This window comes from Pipistrellus hanaki (genome assembly GCF_964339955.1).
Source record: "Pipistrellus hanaki genome assembly, chromosome: 15".
Taxonomy (NCBI): Eukaryota; Metazoa; Chordata; class Mammalia; order Chiroptera; family Vespertilionidae; genus Pipistrellus; species Pipistrellus hanaki.
In genome coordinates, this window is record NC_140517.1 from 50,842,119 (window position 1) to 50,858,416 (window position 16,298).

The window sequence follows — 16,298 nt, forward strand, 5'->3', positions numbered from 1 at the left end:
CTCCAGCCGGAGTGAAGGCCTGGGTCCCGGGTGCCAGAGGAAAACCCGTGCTGGAAGCCAAGGGGAGGAAGGCCTATTGCACGAATCTCTCCATGCAACGGGCCTCTAGTATAGATATAAAGGTTGCAGGTTCAATCCCGATTGAGGTGTGTTTGAGAGTTGACCGGCGATGTCTCTCTCTCTCTCTCTCTCTCTCTCTCTCTCTCTCTCTCTCTCTCTCTCTCTCTCTCTCTCTCTCTCTTCCTACTTTTTTTCTCTTTCTCCCCCTCTCTCTCTTCCTCCTTTTTCTCTCTTTCTCCCCCTCTCTCTCTTCCTCCTTTTTTTCTCTTCTCTCTCTCTCTCTCTGAAACCCATCTAAGTGTATTAATCAACATCACCCCAGTACGTTTTTAAAAAGGCAGCAGAATGGGACACAGCAGTGGCGTGTATCCCCTGATCCCAGCCCCTGTCTAGTTGTGCAGGTGGGGGATATGGGGGGAGTGGGGAGGGGGTGCCCTGTGACCCGCCACGTACACAAATACACGCACCTCTGCCACATGGGGAGAGAGGGAGGGACAGACTAGCCAGAGAGACGAAGACAGAAATGAGGGAGGGGGGCGGGATAAGGGAGAGGAAATGAAACAGAGGACAGGCAGAGAGAGATGGGGAGAGAGCAGAATGTGTTTTACCAAATGATCGACAAAGCAATTCTCATACAAAATACCACACACACATAGAAAACTAGCCCTGTCCGGGTGGCTCAGTGGGTGAGAGCATCGTCCCTACACCCCAGGGTAGAGGGTTCAATCCCCGGTCAGGGCACATACAAGAATCAACCAATGAATGCATCAATAAGTGGAACAACTGCCCTAATCAGTTTAGCTCAGTGGATAGAGCATTGGCCTGCGGACTGAAAGGTCCCGGGTTCAATTCCGGTCAAGGGCATGTACCTTGGTTGCAGGCACATCCCCAGTAGGGGGGGCGTGCAGGAGGCAGCTGATCCATGATTCCCTCACATAATTGATGTTTCTATCTCTCTCCCTTCCTCTCTGAAATCAATAAAAAAATTGAACAAAAAGAAAAGAAACAAAAAACTCCACACACACACACACACACACACACACACACACACACACATCCTCAAATCCTTCGTGGACACTGACACTTGAGTTTTATGTAATGCCCACAGGTCACAAATAGGATTTTTTTATTTATCACCATTAAATGTCTGAATTTTAAACAGATTCTTGGATTGGAGGCTCATATCCATCAGCTCGTTCAACTTTAGCACCTGTCTCATCTTCACCAGGAAGCTCCATGAGCTTTCCCAATTCAAACTTGGGCATCTTCAGCATGTTGATTTTTCTAACAAAGACCTCACAGAGCGGGTAGATAGATTGGCAAGCCTTTTCTATGTCTTTTTCCAATGCTGTCAGCGATCAGTTTACTGACCACTTCTTTCAAGTCGTTTGTCTGCACCTCTCAGGTCATGATTTCCATCATTTCCTTCCGGACTTGTGGAGCCTGCTGATGCTGAGTGTAGGAGGTCTTTTGAATCATTTTTTAGTCAAACCGACACAGAAGAGACGCAGCAAATAACCACCGGTAGTCTTGACATTGACGTGAGCGTCAATCACGGTCTGCCACTTCTTGACCATAGAGCATTTTGTCCTGAGTAAGATCCACGTCATGCAAATTAGTCAGGCAGTTTTTGCCCTGAACATCCTCAGTGATTAGCTTGAGTTTTCTAAATGCAAGTTCATCATTCTGCAGACCAGCCAAGCTCACTTAAAAAACACGACCCTTGCCAAAACCGGTTTGGCTCAGTGGATAGAGCGTCGGCCTGTGGACTGAAAGGTCCAGGGTTCGATTCCGGTCAAGGGCAGGTACCTTGGTTGCGGGCACATCCCCAGTGAGGGGTGTGCAAGAGGCAGCTGGTCGATGATTCTCTCTCATCGATGTTTCTAGCTCTCTATCCATCTCTCTTTCTATCTGTAAAAAATCAATAAAATATATTTAAAACAAACCAAACCAAAACAACAACAACAACAAAAACACAACCCTTGAGAACATTAGATGTGATTTTGGTTCCTTGAATTCTCGTGACTATTGTTTCCCCAACACTTCTTGTATTGAACACAGCTGTTGCTTTCACACCATACCAATCTTTCTTAGAAAATGGATCAACTACTTTCTTCCTGGCTCCCTTTTTGCCACCTTTCCTAAGGCGCTGATTCTCGCCCACCGCCATGGTGCTGCTCAGAGCGCCAAAAGGCACAAAATATTCTTATTATTCCCCCCCTCCCCCCAACCACGTCATAATATCGTGAAGACCGTTTTTAGCAGCGGCCATAGTTTGCCGATTCCCGATTTAGGGCAAAAGACAGGCCCCATAGAATCAGTGTCAGGAAGAAATGAATGAGGAATGCCAGGCATAGACTCTTAAGGTTTCTGAACTCCAATACAATTTATTAAAAAAATGTTTTTATTGATTTTTAGAGAGAGAAATAGAAACATCAATGAGAGAACATAATCAATTGGCTGCCTTCTGCATGTCCCCTACTGGGGATCGAGCCAGCAACTGGGGCATGTGCTCAGACCAGGAGTGCAACTGGTGACCTCGTGGTTCCTGGATCCACACTTGTAGGGAGCGGTTATAGGGTTAAGCCTCCGACTGACCTGCTGGCAAAGTCGCAAACAAGTCCCAGCTTGGATGGTATAGTCCTCTAAGCATAATTAAGCTTGATCTTTTCTTTTTTAAAAAAAATATATTTTATTGATTTTTATACAGAGAGGAAGAGAGAGAGAGCTAGAAACGTCGATGAGAGAGAAACATCGACCAGCTGCCTCCTGCACATCCGCAACCAAGATACATGCCCTTGCCTGGAATCGAACCCAGGACCCTTCAGTCCACAGACGGATGCTCTACCACTGAGCCAAACCGGCTTCGGCTAAGCTTGATCTTCTGACTGCTCCCTAGATCCTTCCTGGGTAGCTAGTGGGCTGTGGGAGGGGCAGCAGATGCTGCCCAAACAAGTGAAACTCACAAAAACATTGTAAATTGCCTTGTTTGTCCCTGATTATAAAGCCTCAGCTTTGCCGTCTGGATCTGTTCTGTGGCCTCAGCCAGGCACAGAAGATCCACTAGACCCAGCTGATTCTTTTTGTCTGTCTTTTTTTCATCATTCACCGCCTTTCCTCGGGCTCACCGAATCCTTGGCTGTGCTGGTGCAGCACACACACTCAACCAAGGAGCCACACCGGCTAGGCAAGACCATTTTTTATGGTCACCAGATGTAATAGTTAACACTTATATAGTTTATTATGTGCTAAGCATTAAAAAATATATATTTTATTGGTTCTTTTTACAGAGATGAAGGGAGAAGGATAGATAGTTAGAAACATCGATGAGAGAGAAACATCAATCAGCTGCCACCTGCACCTTCCCCACTGGGGATGTGCCTGCAACCAAGGTACATGCCCTTGACCAGAATTGAACTGCGACCTTTCAGTCCGCAGGCCAATGCTCTATCCACTGAGCCAAACCGGTTAGGGCTGTGCAAAGCATTTTTTTAAAAAATAAGTTTTTACTGAACGTTTTGTAGAGAGGAAGGAAGAGAAAGAGAGAGGGAGAGAGTGTGAGAGAGAAATATAGAGCCCACCACCCAGGCATGTCCTCCAATCTGGGATCACACTCAACTAACTGAGCCACACCTGGCCAGGGCTGTGCCAAGCATGTTTTTAAAAAATCCTCACTCCAGGATATTTCCCCCCATTGATTTTTAGGGAGAGTGGAAGAGAGGGAGGAAAGAGGGAGAGAAACATCCATCAGTTGCCTCCCAAAAGCACCCTTCTATTCTTCCTTTCCTCTCTCTAAAATAAATAAAAACATACTTTTTTTTTTCTTTAAAGAATGTCTCTTGCCTCATGCTTTGGAGTTTTCTAAAATCTCTCAAACAAGCAGCAGCTGGCACCAGCATGCCCCATGCCTCTCAATAAGTGGCTCATGACCTGAAGCTAGTGGAAAACCACCCTGGTTCACAGTTTGGCCTCTCCTGAGCACTTCTAACTCAACGTAAGTAGCATCCATCTGCAGATGGCTTTGCAGCTCATGCTAAGCGGCCCTGGACAGGGCACAGGCAGAGGCTGACTTTGCAACTCCTGGAAGGCCCCAGATCCAGTGCACCTGATGGTCAACTTCAACCACGCCCAATTACAACCTTATCGCCTGCACGTGGACACACTCAAGGGGCAGACTCAGCTGAAACCTGTTTGGCTCACTGGATAGAGCAGTGTTTCCCAAACTTCTCTCATGATGAGAATCACCTGGTGGAGTTGTTAAAACACAGATTCCTGAATCCCAACTAAGAAGTGCTAAACTAGAATTTTTGAGAACATATAGGTAAAATTGCATACCTAACTTAGTGCTCTGTATATAACATCTGTGTTAGAGCACTAGTTAAGTATACAATTTTACCTATATGTTCCCCAAAATTCTAGTTTAGCACTTCTTAGTTGGGATTCAGGAATCTGCGTTTTAATAACTCCACCAGGTGATTCTCATCATGAGAGAAGTTTGGGAAACACTGAGATAGAGCGTCAGCCTGCGGACTGAAAGGTCCTAGGTTCAATTCCAGTCAAGGGCATGTACCTTGGTTGTGGGCCCATCCCCAGTAGGGGGTGTGCAGGAGGCAGCTGATCGATGCTTCTAACTCTCTCCCTTCTTCTCTGTAAAAAAAGAGAAGTCAGGGGGAGACTCAGTGAGCACCAAAACCTCACTGAAGCAAGTCCTGCTCCATACAGATGTCTCCTGCACAGCAGTTCTTTATCTATAGTCACAGCCGATCCTTAAAACTGATTGGCTGAGGGCGACAAACCCTCCCCAGTGACGCCAACAGCAATCAAGGCTTAACTTACAACAGGACAGTGCACACAGCCCACACAGAAGTACACCCGGAGCGCTCAACTCAGGTGACTGGGGAGGCTGAGCCACTGAAATATACAAGGCACCTCCTCCAAAAGGCCTCCAAGTCCAGGAGACATAGCAGCTCTACCTAATACATAGAGACAAACACAGGGAAGCAGCCAAAATGCAGAGACAAAGAAACACGTCACAAATGAAAGAACAAGTCCGGCCAGTGTTGCTCAGTGGTTGAGCGTGGACCTGTGAACTGGGAGGTCACAGTACGATTCCGGGTCAGGGCACATGCCTGGGTTGTGGGCTTGATCCCCAGTGGGGAGCATGCAAGAGGCAGCCAATTAATGATTCTCTCCATTGATGTTTCTATCTCCCTCTCCCCATCTCTCCCTCTATGAAATCAATAAAAATATATTTAAAAAAACACACACCAATAAAATAACAGAAGAAATCTCCAGAAAAAGAACTAAATGGAATGGAAGCAAGAAAAAGACCAGATACAGAGTTCAGAACAATGGTTATAAGGATGCTCAAAGGAATTTATGAGAACTTTAAGGAATGAAGTGAGAATTTTAGGGAACTTAGTGAGAATAATAGCAACATAAAAAAAGGACCAGCCAAAACCGGTTTGGCTCAGTGGATAGAGCGTCGGCCTGCGGACTGAAGGGTCCCAGGTTCGATTCCGGTCAAGGGCATGTACCTTGGTTGCAGGCACATCCCCACTAGGGAGTGTACAGGAGGCAGCTGATCCATGTTTCTCTCTCATCAGTGTTTCTAACTCTCTATCCCTGTCCCTTTCTCTCTGTAAAAAAAAAAAAAATCAATAAAATATATTTAAAAAATGGCTAAGAATGCCTGGCCCATGTGGCTTACTGGTTAAGTGTCTACCCAGGAACCAAGAGGTCATCGTTCAATTCTCCCTCAGGGCACATGCCTGGGTTTTGGCCCTGATCCCCAGTAGGGGATGTGCAGGAGGCAACCAATTGATGTTTCTCTCTCTCTCCCACCCTCACACTCTCTAAAAATCAAAGAGAAAAATATCCTAGGGTGAAGATTAACATAAACAACAACAACAACAACAACAAAGAATCCACCAATGAGGGTATAAACAAATGGAAAAATGAATCGATGTTTCTCTTTTTCTATCTCCCAAATAAATAAGTAATAAATAAAAATTTTGTGCAGATGACCGAGCATGTGCCTGTTTGCTTATGGAGTGTTTATTGCCCTGTATCAAATGAAGCTCATCTTAGAAGGATTCCTGAAACCTCAGGGTGGTGGCCACATTCTCCTGAAACTTTCCTGTAAGTCCTTGGACCAGACTCGCCTCCTTCCCCAATCTCTGGTCGTCCTCTGTCTCCTTATCCACCTTTGCCACAGACAGTTGAAGTTGACATGGAGTCAGATTTATTTCCCAGCATGCAGAGCGCATTCTAGCACACAGTAGGGTGCCCATGCATGCTCACTGATACGGCCTAAGATGGATTCCAAATTAGCTGTGCCTTTGCCCAGTAGGGATTCAGAAGGGAAAAAAAAGTCCTCATCTGTTCTTAAATCCCACAGAGAGTAGGGGAGGGAGGTCTTGGAGATCTGGAGCTTTGGTTTAAGCCAATTTCTCTGGCTGTGAGGACGGGAGGACGCAACGTGGAAGCGCCCGGACAACACCCCGGTTCAGAATGTGCTGTGGGTGACAGTGTGAGGCAGGGGGGAAGAGTGGGGGGGGGGGTTGGGGGGAAATGAAGAACCTCATTTCAGGACCAAGGACAGCGCCGTCCAGGTGGGCATGTGTTCACACTCTCCTTGTCTTCTGACTCCTGGACCCTCTGGCTCCATTCCTGAACACCCCATCCTTGAGTGGATGCTCCGGCCACCCCGTCACGGACCAGAGACCCCGAGAAAGAAAGGGGCCCAGCTGTATCCGTGCTGACAGACCCCGTTTCATGCAAGCATTCAGGTAAGGAGCCTGGGCAACTCATTTGGGGGCCAAGAGAAAGGACTTTTCATCCCGATGGAAAGCAAGGAAATGGCATGTGTAGCACGCATCCTCTAAGACTTAGAGTCTAAGTGCTTTCTTTGCATTATCTCCTTCAACCCCCTAAATTAGGGGTGTCGAACTCAATCAGAGAAGGGGCCAAAATCTAAAATCCAGCCTAAATCGCGGGCCGAATGGTTTACTGAACAGTCATAAACTGACAATGTCATAAACTGACAGCGGAGTGCAGTGATGACAGCGCAGTGCGGGCCACATTGCAAGGCCTGGCGGGCTGGATTTGGCCCGCGGGCCTTGTGTTTGACACATGTGCCCTAAATAATCCTAAGGTACGGTTACATCTACAGCTCCTATTAGACTGATGGAGAGGCTAAAGGTCAGAAAGAGGAAGGACAAAATGCTTGATTTTTAAAATTTGACGTTTTTATTTTATTTTATATATATATATTTAAATTGACTTCAGAGAGGAAGGAAGAAGGAGAGAGAGAGAGACAGAAACATCCATGAGGAGAGAGAATCATGGATCGGCTGCCTCCTGCAAGTCCCCAACTGGGGATCGAGCCCACAACCCAGGCATGTGCCCTTGACCGGAATCCAACCTGGGACCTTTCAGTCCGCAGGCCGACGCTCTATCCACTTAGCCACACAGGCTAGGGTAATGTTTTTATTTTATTGTTGACAGTATTTCAGTTGTCCCTCATCTTCACCCACCCCCCGCTTTGCCAGCCTTCACCCAGCCCCCACACCCTCTTCCTCTGGCCATTGGCACACTGTTGTCTGTATCAATGGGTTCTGTGCATATGCTCTTTGGCTGTTCCATTCACCATATCCCATCCAGTCCCCCCTTCCGCATCCCCTCTGACAGCTGCCAGTTTGTTCTAGTTCATCCATCAGTGTATTTTGTTCATGAGATTCCACGTATTTGTGAGATAGATCATATGCTGTTTGTCTTCTCCTGTCTGGCTTATTTCACCGAGCGTGATAATCTCCATGTTAACCCATGCTCTCGTAAAGGCTAAGAGCTGTGCTCGAATTCATAGGAATAGGCAGGAGAGGATTTGGATGTGGAGTCCTGGTTCACATCATTCTGAGGGCTAATTTTTTTTATTCTTCTTTATTGATTGATTGATGAAAGAGAGATAGAGAGATAGATAGATACACAGAGAGATATTTGTTGTTTCTCTTATTTATGCAAGCAAATATATTTTATTGATTTTAGGGAGGAAGGGGGAGAGGAAGAGAGAGATAGAAACATCTATGAAGAGAGAGAATCATCAGCTGCCTCCTGCACAATCAGGATTGAGCCCGCAACCCAGGCATGTGCCCTTTGCCGGAACTGAACCCGGGATCCTTCACTCCCCAGGCCGACGGTCTACCCACTGAGCCAAACCAGCTAGGGCTAAAATGTCAGATTCTAGGCAAGGTTTTCCCAGTCCTTCCCCCTGAAGTAAATGCCCCTTCATCGGGCCTCTACCCTGCCTTGCTGGTTGCATGCTGGCGTTCTCTGTTAGAAAGGATTTGATTCATATGCCAGCTCTGAACTCACTTGGAGTCAGAGCTTGAAGTCAGGCAAAAGCATAGCTACACCAGACAGATTCAGACCTGTGGGATGTGTCTCCCCAGAGAGGCAGGGGAGTCTAGAAAAATGACCCCTGGTTTCACAATCAGATAGGCCCAGTGTGGCAGCTGGATCTGCCCCTATCGGTGTGACCTTAGCCAAGTTTCTTCACCTCTCAGAGCTGAAGAACCAGGCATGTGTCCCTGACTGGAATCGAACCTGGGACCCTTCAGTCTGCAGGCCGACGCTCTATCCACTGAGCCAAATCGGTCAGGGCACCTCTCGAAGCTTTCATTCCTCTTCTGAATGAAATGTAGAAAATAAGAGTTCACTCACAGGATAGTGACAACCTGGATCAATGAAATAATGTACAGACCGGAGCCTTGGATGGTGTCTCTAAGTGGTTAGAGCATGGGCCCTGCACATGGAAGGATCTCAGGTTCAATTCTCCCTCAAGGACATGCACCTGGGTTACAGGTTTGATCTCAGGTCCTGGTCAGGGCACCTGCAGGAGGCAACCAATAGATGTGTCTATCTCACGTCTCTCTCTCTCTCTCTCTCTCTCTCTCTCTCTCTCTCTCTCTCTCTCTCCTCTCTCCCCTTTCTCCTTGCCACCTTCCCTACCTCCATTCTACTTGCTCTAGGGGAAAAAAAATCAAAGGAAAAATGTTCTGGGGGGAAATTAACACCAACAAAAACAAAAGAAATAATGTCCATATCATAAAGATGATACCTAGGTGTGGATGGCATACTCCTTAATAACAATAGCTAATTTTTATTGCTCATCACGGAACAGAAACTTGGCCCAGGGCGACACTATAAGGAATCAAATCATCTCCAGTTTCCACATAAGGAAACAGAAGTGCTAGGAGGACACGTACCTTGTCCACAACCTCACAGCTGCTCAGGGACAGAGCCTGTGTTCAGAGCAGGGATCCCTGACTCGTATTCAGTAATGGAGCCGGGTGGGCCCTGAGAGCAGCATGCTGAGTGAACTAAGCCAGTCAGAGAAAGACAAGCACCAGGTGCTTTCACTCCCCTGTGGAATCCAATGAACAAAATGAGCTCATACACAAAATAGAGGCAGGCTCATAGCTAGAGAGCAGGCTAACAGTGGTTGGAGGAAGGGATGGGAGTGTAAAGAGATTGAGCAAAAAAGAAAAAGAGAGAGAGAGAGAGAGAGAGAGAGAGAGAGAGAGAGAGAGAGAGAGAGAGAGAAAGAGCGCTCATGAACACGGACAACAGTGTGGTGATAGCTGGGGAAATGGGAGGTGGAGGAGGGTATTGGTGGAGTAAATGGTGACAGACGGAGAGTTGATTTCTGTGCAGAACACACAATACAGTGTACGTGTGATGTGTTGTAGAACTGTGCACCCAAAACCTGTATAATTTTGTTAACCTGTGTCACCTCAATAAATTCAATTAAAGCTATACCCCGAGTGCCCAGATTATTACGATCTCTGAATGCATAATAATCTGGCCACTCAATATATATATATTTAGAGGCCTGGTGCATGGATTTATGCATGGGTGGGGTCCGGCCAGCCTGGCCAGGGGGAGGGACATGGGTGGTTGGCTGGCCTGCCTGCTGGTCAAACTCCTGGTCGAGGGACCATTTGCATATTAGCTTTTTTATTCTATAGGATGTACACTGAGTGGTCAGATGATTGTGCATTCAGAGATCATCATAATCTGGCCACTTAGTGTATATGCATGAAAAACAGTGGTGGATTATTACAGAATTTCCCAGGAAGATAGTTACATCTATCTTTTTTTTTTTTCCTCAGAAAGGGCTATTGAGGGTCAGGCAGGTGAAGTCCCATGTCCACGTTTAGCTACTAAGAAAGCATCAGGTAAGCAAAATACGTCAGCCAGAGAAAGACAAAGACCACAGGAGTTCACTTATAGGTGGAATCTGATGAACAAAATAAACTGAGGAACAAAATAAGTCCAGAAGTATGGATGGATGCATGGGACAAAATGACAGATATCAGAGGGAGGGGGTGGGTGGGAAGATATTGGCTAAAGAACATGTATGCATATATGCATAGCCCATGGACACAGACAATAGTATGGGGAAGGCCGGGGTGGGGCAGGGGTTGGGTGGTGGGGGCAAAAAGGGAGAAAAATGGGACACATCTGTAATGCTGTCCTCAATAAGAAAGCATCATAGCCCTAACTGGTTTGGCTCAGTGAATAGAGCATCGGCCTGCAGACTCAAAGGTTCCGGGTTCGATTCCGGTCAAGGGCATGTACCTTGGTTGCGGGCACATACCCAGTAGGGAATGTGCAGGAGGCAGCTGATCAATGTTTCTCTCTCATCGATGTTTCTAACTCTCTATCTCTCTCCCTTCCTCTCTGTAAAATATCAACAAAATATATTTTAAAAAGAAAGCATCATATACCAGTAGAAACACAACCCCCATATCTTGTCCATCCCAATGCCCCTTCTGTGCCTCGCTCAGTGCTCAGTACATTGTTCATACTCAGTAAATATCTATGGGATGAAATAAAAACCCCAAACAGTGGCTGTGCACCCTGACCCTCGGCTGAGAAATTCCAATGTCGCCTTTGGAATGAAACGGGTTTCCTCTGACTCGAGAGAAGCCATAACTAACCACCTCTCTGGCCCCGAAGCTGAGGCTGTGAGACCTCACAGCCCGGTGGAACGTGGCCCAGGGCCAGAGAGAGGACTTAGGAACAGAGGCTGGACCAGAGAGGACGTGGGTCGCGGACGAGCCAGGTCCGATGAGGGGCGGGAAGCGCCCGGAGAGGGGGACAGGGGAGGCGGGGTCCCTGGGAGCCCAGGGGAGCTCAGACAGCAGGCGCTCAGGCTGCCGGGCTGCAGGCGCGTTTAGCACCGCGGACAGCGGCCTCTGGGTGGGACTTGTCCGCGGGGCTGCGGTGAGGGGCCGTTTCAGCACCGCGGACAGCGGCCCCCTAGGTGGGACTGTTTCAGCACCGCGGACAGCACCCCCAAGGCCCATGGGACTGCATGGGACAGAGTTGAACCTGTTCAGGGACATTAGCCATTGAGGGAGAGACAAATATCACAGGATCCCACTCATATGTGGGCGTTCATGAACACAATAAACCTACGAATAAAACAGGTCCGGCCACATGGATGCATAGAACAGACGGATAGATCTCAGAGGGGTTAGGGGTGGCAGGGATGGGAAAAGATTAACCAAATAACTTATTTGCATACTAGAGGCCCGGTGCATGAAATTCATGCACGGGTTGTGGGATGGGGTCCCTCAGCCCAGCCTTCACCCTCTCCAATCTGGGACATCCCTCTCACAACCCAGGACCATTGGCTCCTAACCGCTCGCCTGCCAGCCTGCCTGCCTGATTGCCCCCAACTGCTCTCCCCTGCCGGCCTGACTGCCCCTAATTGCCTCTGCCCTGGCCCCCATTACCGTGGCTTTGTCCGGAAGGACGTCTGGTCTAATTAGCATATTACCCTTTTATTATTGTTATAGATATACATAGCCCATGGACACAGACAATAGTATGGGGAAGGCCTGTGTTGTTGGGGGCTTAGGTGGAGGGGGTCAAATGAGGGGGAAAGGGGGTCACTGTGAACAATACTTTAAAAAAATTCTATTAGCTTTGTGGCTTCACTTAATCTTATCTTACACAGACCCAAAAGCATGATTCATAAACAGCACATTCTTCATGAAAGAAAAACCCCAGGGCTCTCACTTCGTGCTTGTAGCCTCTGGAAATCTTGGTGGCTTTGCTGTTTGTTTTGCTTTTAATAAAGAAAAAGGTGCCCGTGTTGCAGGATATTGAAAAAGTGCAAAATGTGTTATTAAAAGGACCCACCCGGGACATAGATATATGCAATAAATGTTATCTCCATCTTTATAGTGAAAGTTGGGGAGTGTGTGGTGGGACGAAATCAGGAATGAAATTTCCTTTTATTTTCCTTTTTCTAGAAAATCACCACAGCTCACGTTCTTTGCTAATAGATGTGGCAAATTTCAATAAATGACATCACGTTAGTGGGGAAATCCTGGAATAGGGAAATAAGGATGTAAAAATTATATATACATATTTTATTTATTTTTTACAGAAAGGAAGTGAGAGGGATAGAGCATTAAAAACATTGATGAGAGCCGGGACCGGTTTGGCTCAATGGATAGAGCGTCGGCTTGGGGACTAAAGGGTCCCGGGTTCGATTCCGGTCAAGGGCATGTACCTTGGTTGCGGGCATATCCCCAGTATGGGGTGTGCAAGAAGCAGCTGATCGATGACTCTCTCATCGATGTTTCTAACTCTCTATCTCTCTCCCTTCCTCTCTGTATAAAATCAATAAAATATATTTAAAAAAAAAAAGAAACATTGATGAGAGAGAAACATTGATCAGCTGCCTCCTGCATACCCCCCACTGGGGATGTGCCCACAACCAAGGTACATGCCCTTGACCAGAATCGAACCTGGAGCCTTTCAGTCTATATGCCAATGCTCTATCCACTGAGCCAAACCAGTTAGGGCTTTCCATTGATTTTTGGAGAGAAAAGAAGGGAGTGAAGAGAGAGAGAGAGAGAAACATCGATTTGAGAGAGACACCTTGAATGGTAGTCTCCCTCAGGTGCCCAGACCAGGTGCTAAGGATCAAACTTGTAACCCAGGTGCGTGCCCTTCACCATAAATTGAACCCTTGAACCTTTGGATGGAGGGCTGATGCTCTAACCGCTGAAACACACCAGCTAGGCCTTATGGGTGTGTGTTCATTTCTCAGATGGAGAGGCCCCCAGAGCTGGGCAACCTGACCCGAGTCCGGGAGTTTGTCCTGCTGGGTCTGTCCACGAGGCCGGATGCACAGGACGCCCTCTTCACCATCTTCCTGACCCTGTACCTGGCCACCCTCCTGGAGAACGCCCTCATCGTCTGCCTCGTCCGCGCCCACGGGGAGCTGCACAAGCCCATGTACTTCTTCCTGGGCCAGCTGAGCGGCCTGGAGATGTGCTACGTGTCCGTGGTCACGCCCACCCTGCTGGCGGGGCTGCGGGGCGGGCCCTGCCGCCTGCCCTTCGCCGCCTGCATGGCCCAGCTCTTCCTCTTCATCGCCCTCATCTGCACCGAGTGCGCCCTGCTGGCCTCCATGGCCTACGACCGCTACGCGGCCATCTGCCACCCGCTCCGCTACCCGCTGCTCCTGCGGCCCCGGGTCTGCCTGGGCCTGGCCGCGGCCTCCTGGCTGGGCGGGCTGCTGGTGTCCGCCGCCAAGACCTCGTGCATCGCCAGCCTGACGTACTGCGGCCCCAACGCCCTCAACCACTTCTTCTGCGACGTGTCCCCGCTGCTCGGCTTGTCCTGCGCCCACGTGGCGCTGACCGAGCTGGTGGACTTCGTCTCCGCCGTGGTCATCCTCTGGGGCTCCCTGCTGGCGGCCGGCGCCTCCTACGTGGCCATCGGGAGGGCGGTGCTCCGGATGCGCACCGCCGCGGCCCGCCGCAAAGCCTTCTCCACCTGCGCCTCCCACCTGGCGGTGGCAGGGATCTTCTACGTGGCCACCCTGTTCATCTACGCCCGCCCCCGCCGCGTCGACGCCACGGACCTCAACAAGGTGCTGTCCGTGGTCTACACGGTGGTCACGCCCATGTGCAACCCCGTCATCTACTGCCTGCGGAACAGGGAGGTGCTGGCGGCCCTCCGCAGGACCCTGCGCTGGCCCTGAGGCTGACCGCCGGCCTGGGCACGGGGAGATCTCATGCTGTCAACACATTATATATATATATATATTTTAAATATATTTCATTGATTTTTTTACAGAGAGGAAGATAGAGGGATAGAGAGTTAGAAACATCGATGAGAGAGAATCATCGATCAGCTGCCTCTTGCACACCCCCTACCGGGGATGTGCCCACAACCAAGGTAACATGCCCTTGACCGGAATCGAACCTGGGACCTTTCAGTCCGCAGGCCAAAGTTCTATCCACTGAGCCAAACCGGTTTCGGCAACACATTATATTTTTTATTGAGATATAACCTTACAGACCATATATTTTACTCCTTAAAATGGTACAGTCCTGGCTCTGTCCATTGTGTCGGAAGGGTTACAGCTTAGTTTCCTGGTCAAGGGCATGAATCTCTAGCCAGGTTGGGTAGAGTGCAGGAAGCAACCAATCTCTCTCTCTCTCTCTCTCTCTCTCTCTCTCTCTCTCTCTCTCTCTCCTCCCTCCCTCCCTCCTTTCCACTCTCTCTAAAAACCAATGAAAAAATATTCTTGGGTGAGGATTAACAAACAACGACAAAAAAGAACCAGTGACTGAATGCATAAATAATTGGAACAACAAATGGATATTTCTCTTTCTCTGTTTCTCTCAAATCAATCAATAAATTAAAAAAATAATCTTGCATATGACCAAGCATGTGTCTGTTGTACGTATAGAGCGTTTATTAACTGTGTCAAACGAGGACCATCTTAGAAGGTTCCCGAAACTTCAGTTTGGTGACCACATTCTCCTGAAATTTTGTGATAAGTTTTTGGACCAGACTCATCTCCTTCCCCAATCTCTGCTCCTCCTGTCTCCTTATCCACCTTTGCCACAGACTGTTGAAGTTGACATGGAGTCAGATTAATTTCCCAGCATGCAGAGCGCATTCTAGCACACAGTAGGGTGCTCATGCATGCTCACTGATATGGCCTAAAGATGGATTCCAAATTAGCTGTGCCTTTGCCCAGTAGGGATTCAGAAGGGGAAAAAAAAGTCCTCATCTGTTCTTAAATCCCACAGAGACTAGGGGAGGGAGGTCTTGGAGATCTGGAGCTTTGGTTTAAGCCAATTTCTCTGGCTGTGAGGACGGGAGGGCGCGACGTGGAAGCGCCCGGACAACACCCCGGTTCAGAGTGAGCTGGGGTGACAGTGTGAGGCAGGGGGGACTGGAGAGGGGGAGGGAGAGGACTCCGTTTCAGCACCAAGGACAGCGCCGTCCAGGTGGGCATGTGTGTACACTCTCCTTGTCTTCTGACTGCTGGACCCTCTGGCTCCATTCCTGAACACCCCATCCTTGAGTGGGTGCTCCGGCCACCCTGTCACTGACCAGGTGGGGGGCACTGTGGACAGGGCCTGTGGCGAGCCGGCAGCCCATGGGATCTGCAGGGCGGGGTCCAGAACCGTGGCTGTAGGGCGTGGATGTGGGGCAGAAGGGGGCAACCATGATGAGCACTGTGGCCGCCCACACGTGGGCCTCGAAGACCCTGGAGTGGCACACCCCAGGCCCGCAGAGGCGAGATGTCACCGAAGTGGCGGATGTGGCAGGCCAGACGGTAAAGACCACCTGGCCAGCAGATGGCAGCCAGCAGGAGGCGCACTCAGTACGACCTACAGTGAAGGCCCCAGCCTTTGGCCACGTGGCAGCCCCAGGCCACGCTCTTCAGGAGGAAGCACGAGGGGGGGGGGGGGACGCAGGACACAGCCAGGACCCCTTCAGTGCGCAGCCCCCAGGGACACGCTGTGCCTGGGCCGAGGCAGCGTGAGCAGCAGGTGGCCAGCGAGAGCTAGATCCCCAGCAGAGCCCGCGGGCGCACAGGGGCGCATGCAAGACTCACGCAAGACACACAGGCCCGCAGGGGCGCACACAGGCCCGCAGGGGCGCACACAGGCCCGCAGGGGCGCACGCAGGACGCACAGGGGCTCACTCAAGACTCACGCAGGACGCACAGGGGCGCACATAGGAGCACAGGGGCACAAGCAGGAGCATAGGGGCTCACGCAAGACGCACAGGGGCGCAAGCAAGACGCACAGGGGCGCACGCAGGACGCACAAGGGCGCACGCAGGACGCACAGGGGCGCACGCAAGACGCACAGGGGCGCACTTAAGACTCACGCAAGACGCACAGG

General features: G+C 49.5%; 1 protein-coding gene and 1 pseudogene across 2 annotated transcripts; one reads left to right on the top strand and one right to left on the bottom strand.

Annotated features, from left to right (window-relative positions):
- Window positions 1-1,189: 1,189 nt before the first annotated feature.
- LOC311633638 (small ribosomal subunit protein eS1-like) lies at window positions 1,190-2,237 on the bottom strand (annotated as a pseudogene). The gene is made up of 2 exons: window positions 2,038-2,237; window positions 1,190-1,766 (listed from the first exon to the last, which is right to left on the bottom strand). The product of its transcript is annotated as a small ribosomal subunit protein eS1-like (transcript).
- Window positions 2,238-13,192: 10,955 nt separating this feature from the next.
- Window positions 13,193-14,131, top strand: LOC311633627 (olfactory receptor 6Z7-like; the record flags this gene model as incomplete). Its single annotated transcript, XM_084906572.1, has 1 exon — window positions 13,193-14,131. The coding sequence occupies one exon, from the start codon at window positions 13,193-13,195 to the stop codon at window positions 14,129-14,131; it is 939 nt and encodes a 312-aa protein (XP_084762698.1).
- Between the last annotated feature and the right edge of the window lie 2,167 nt (window positions 14,132-16,298).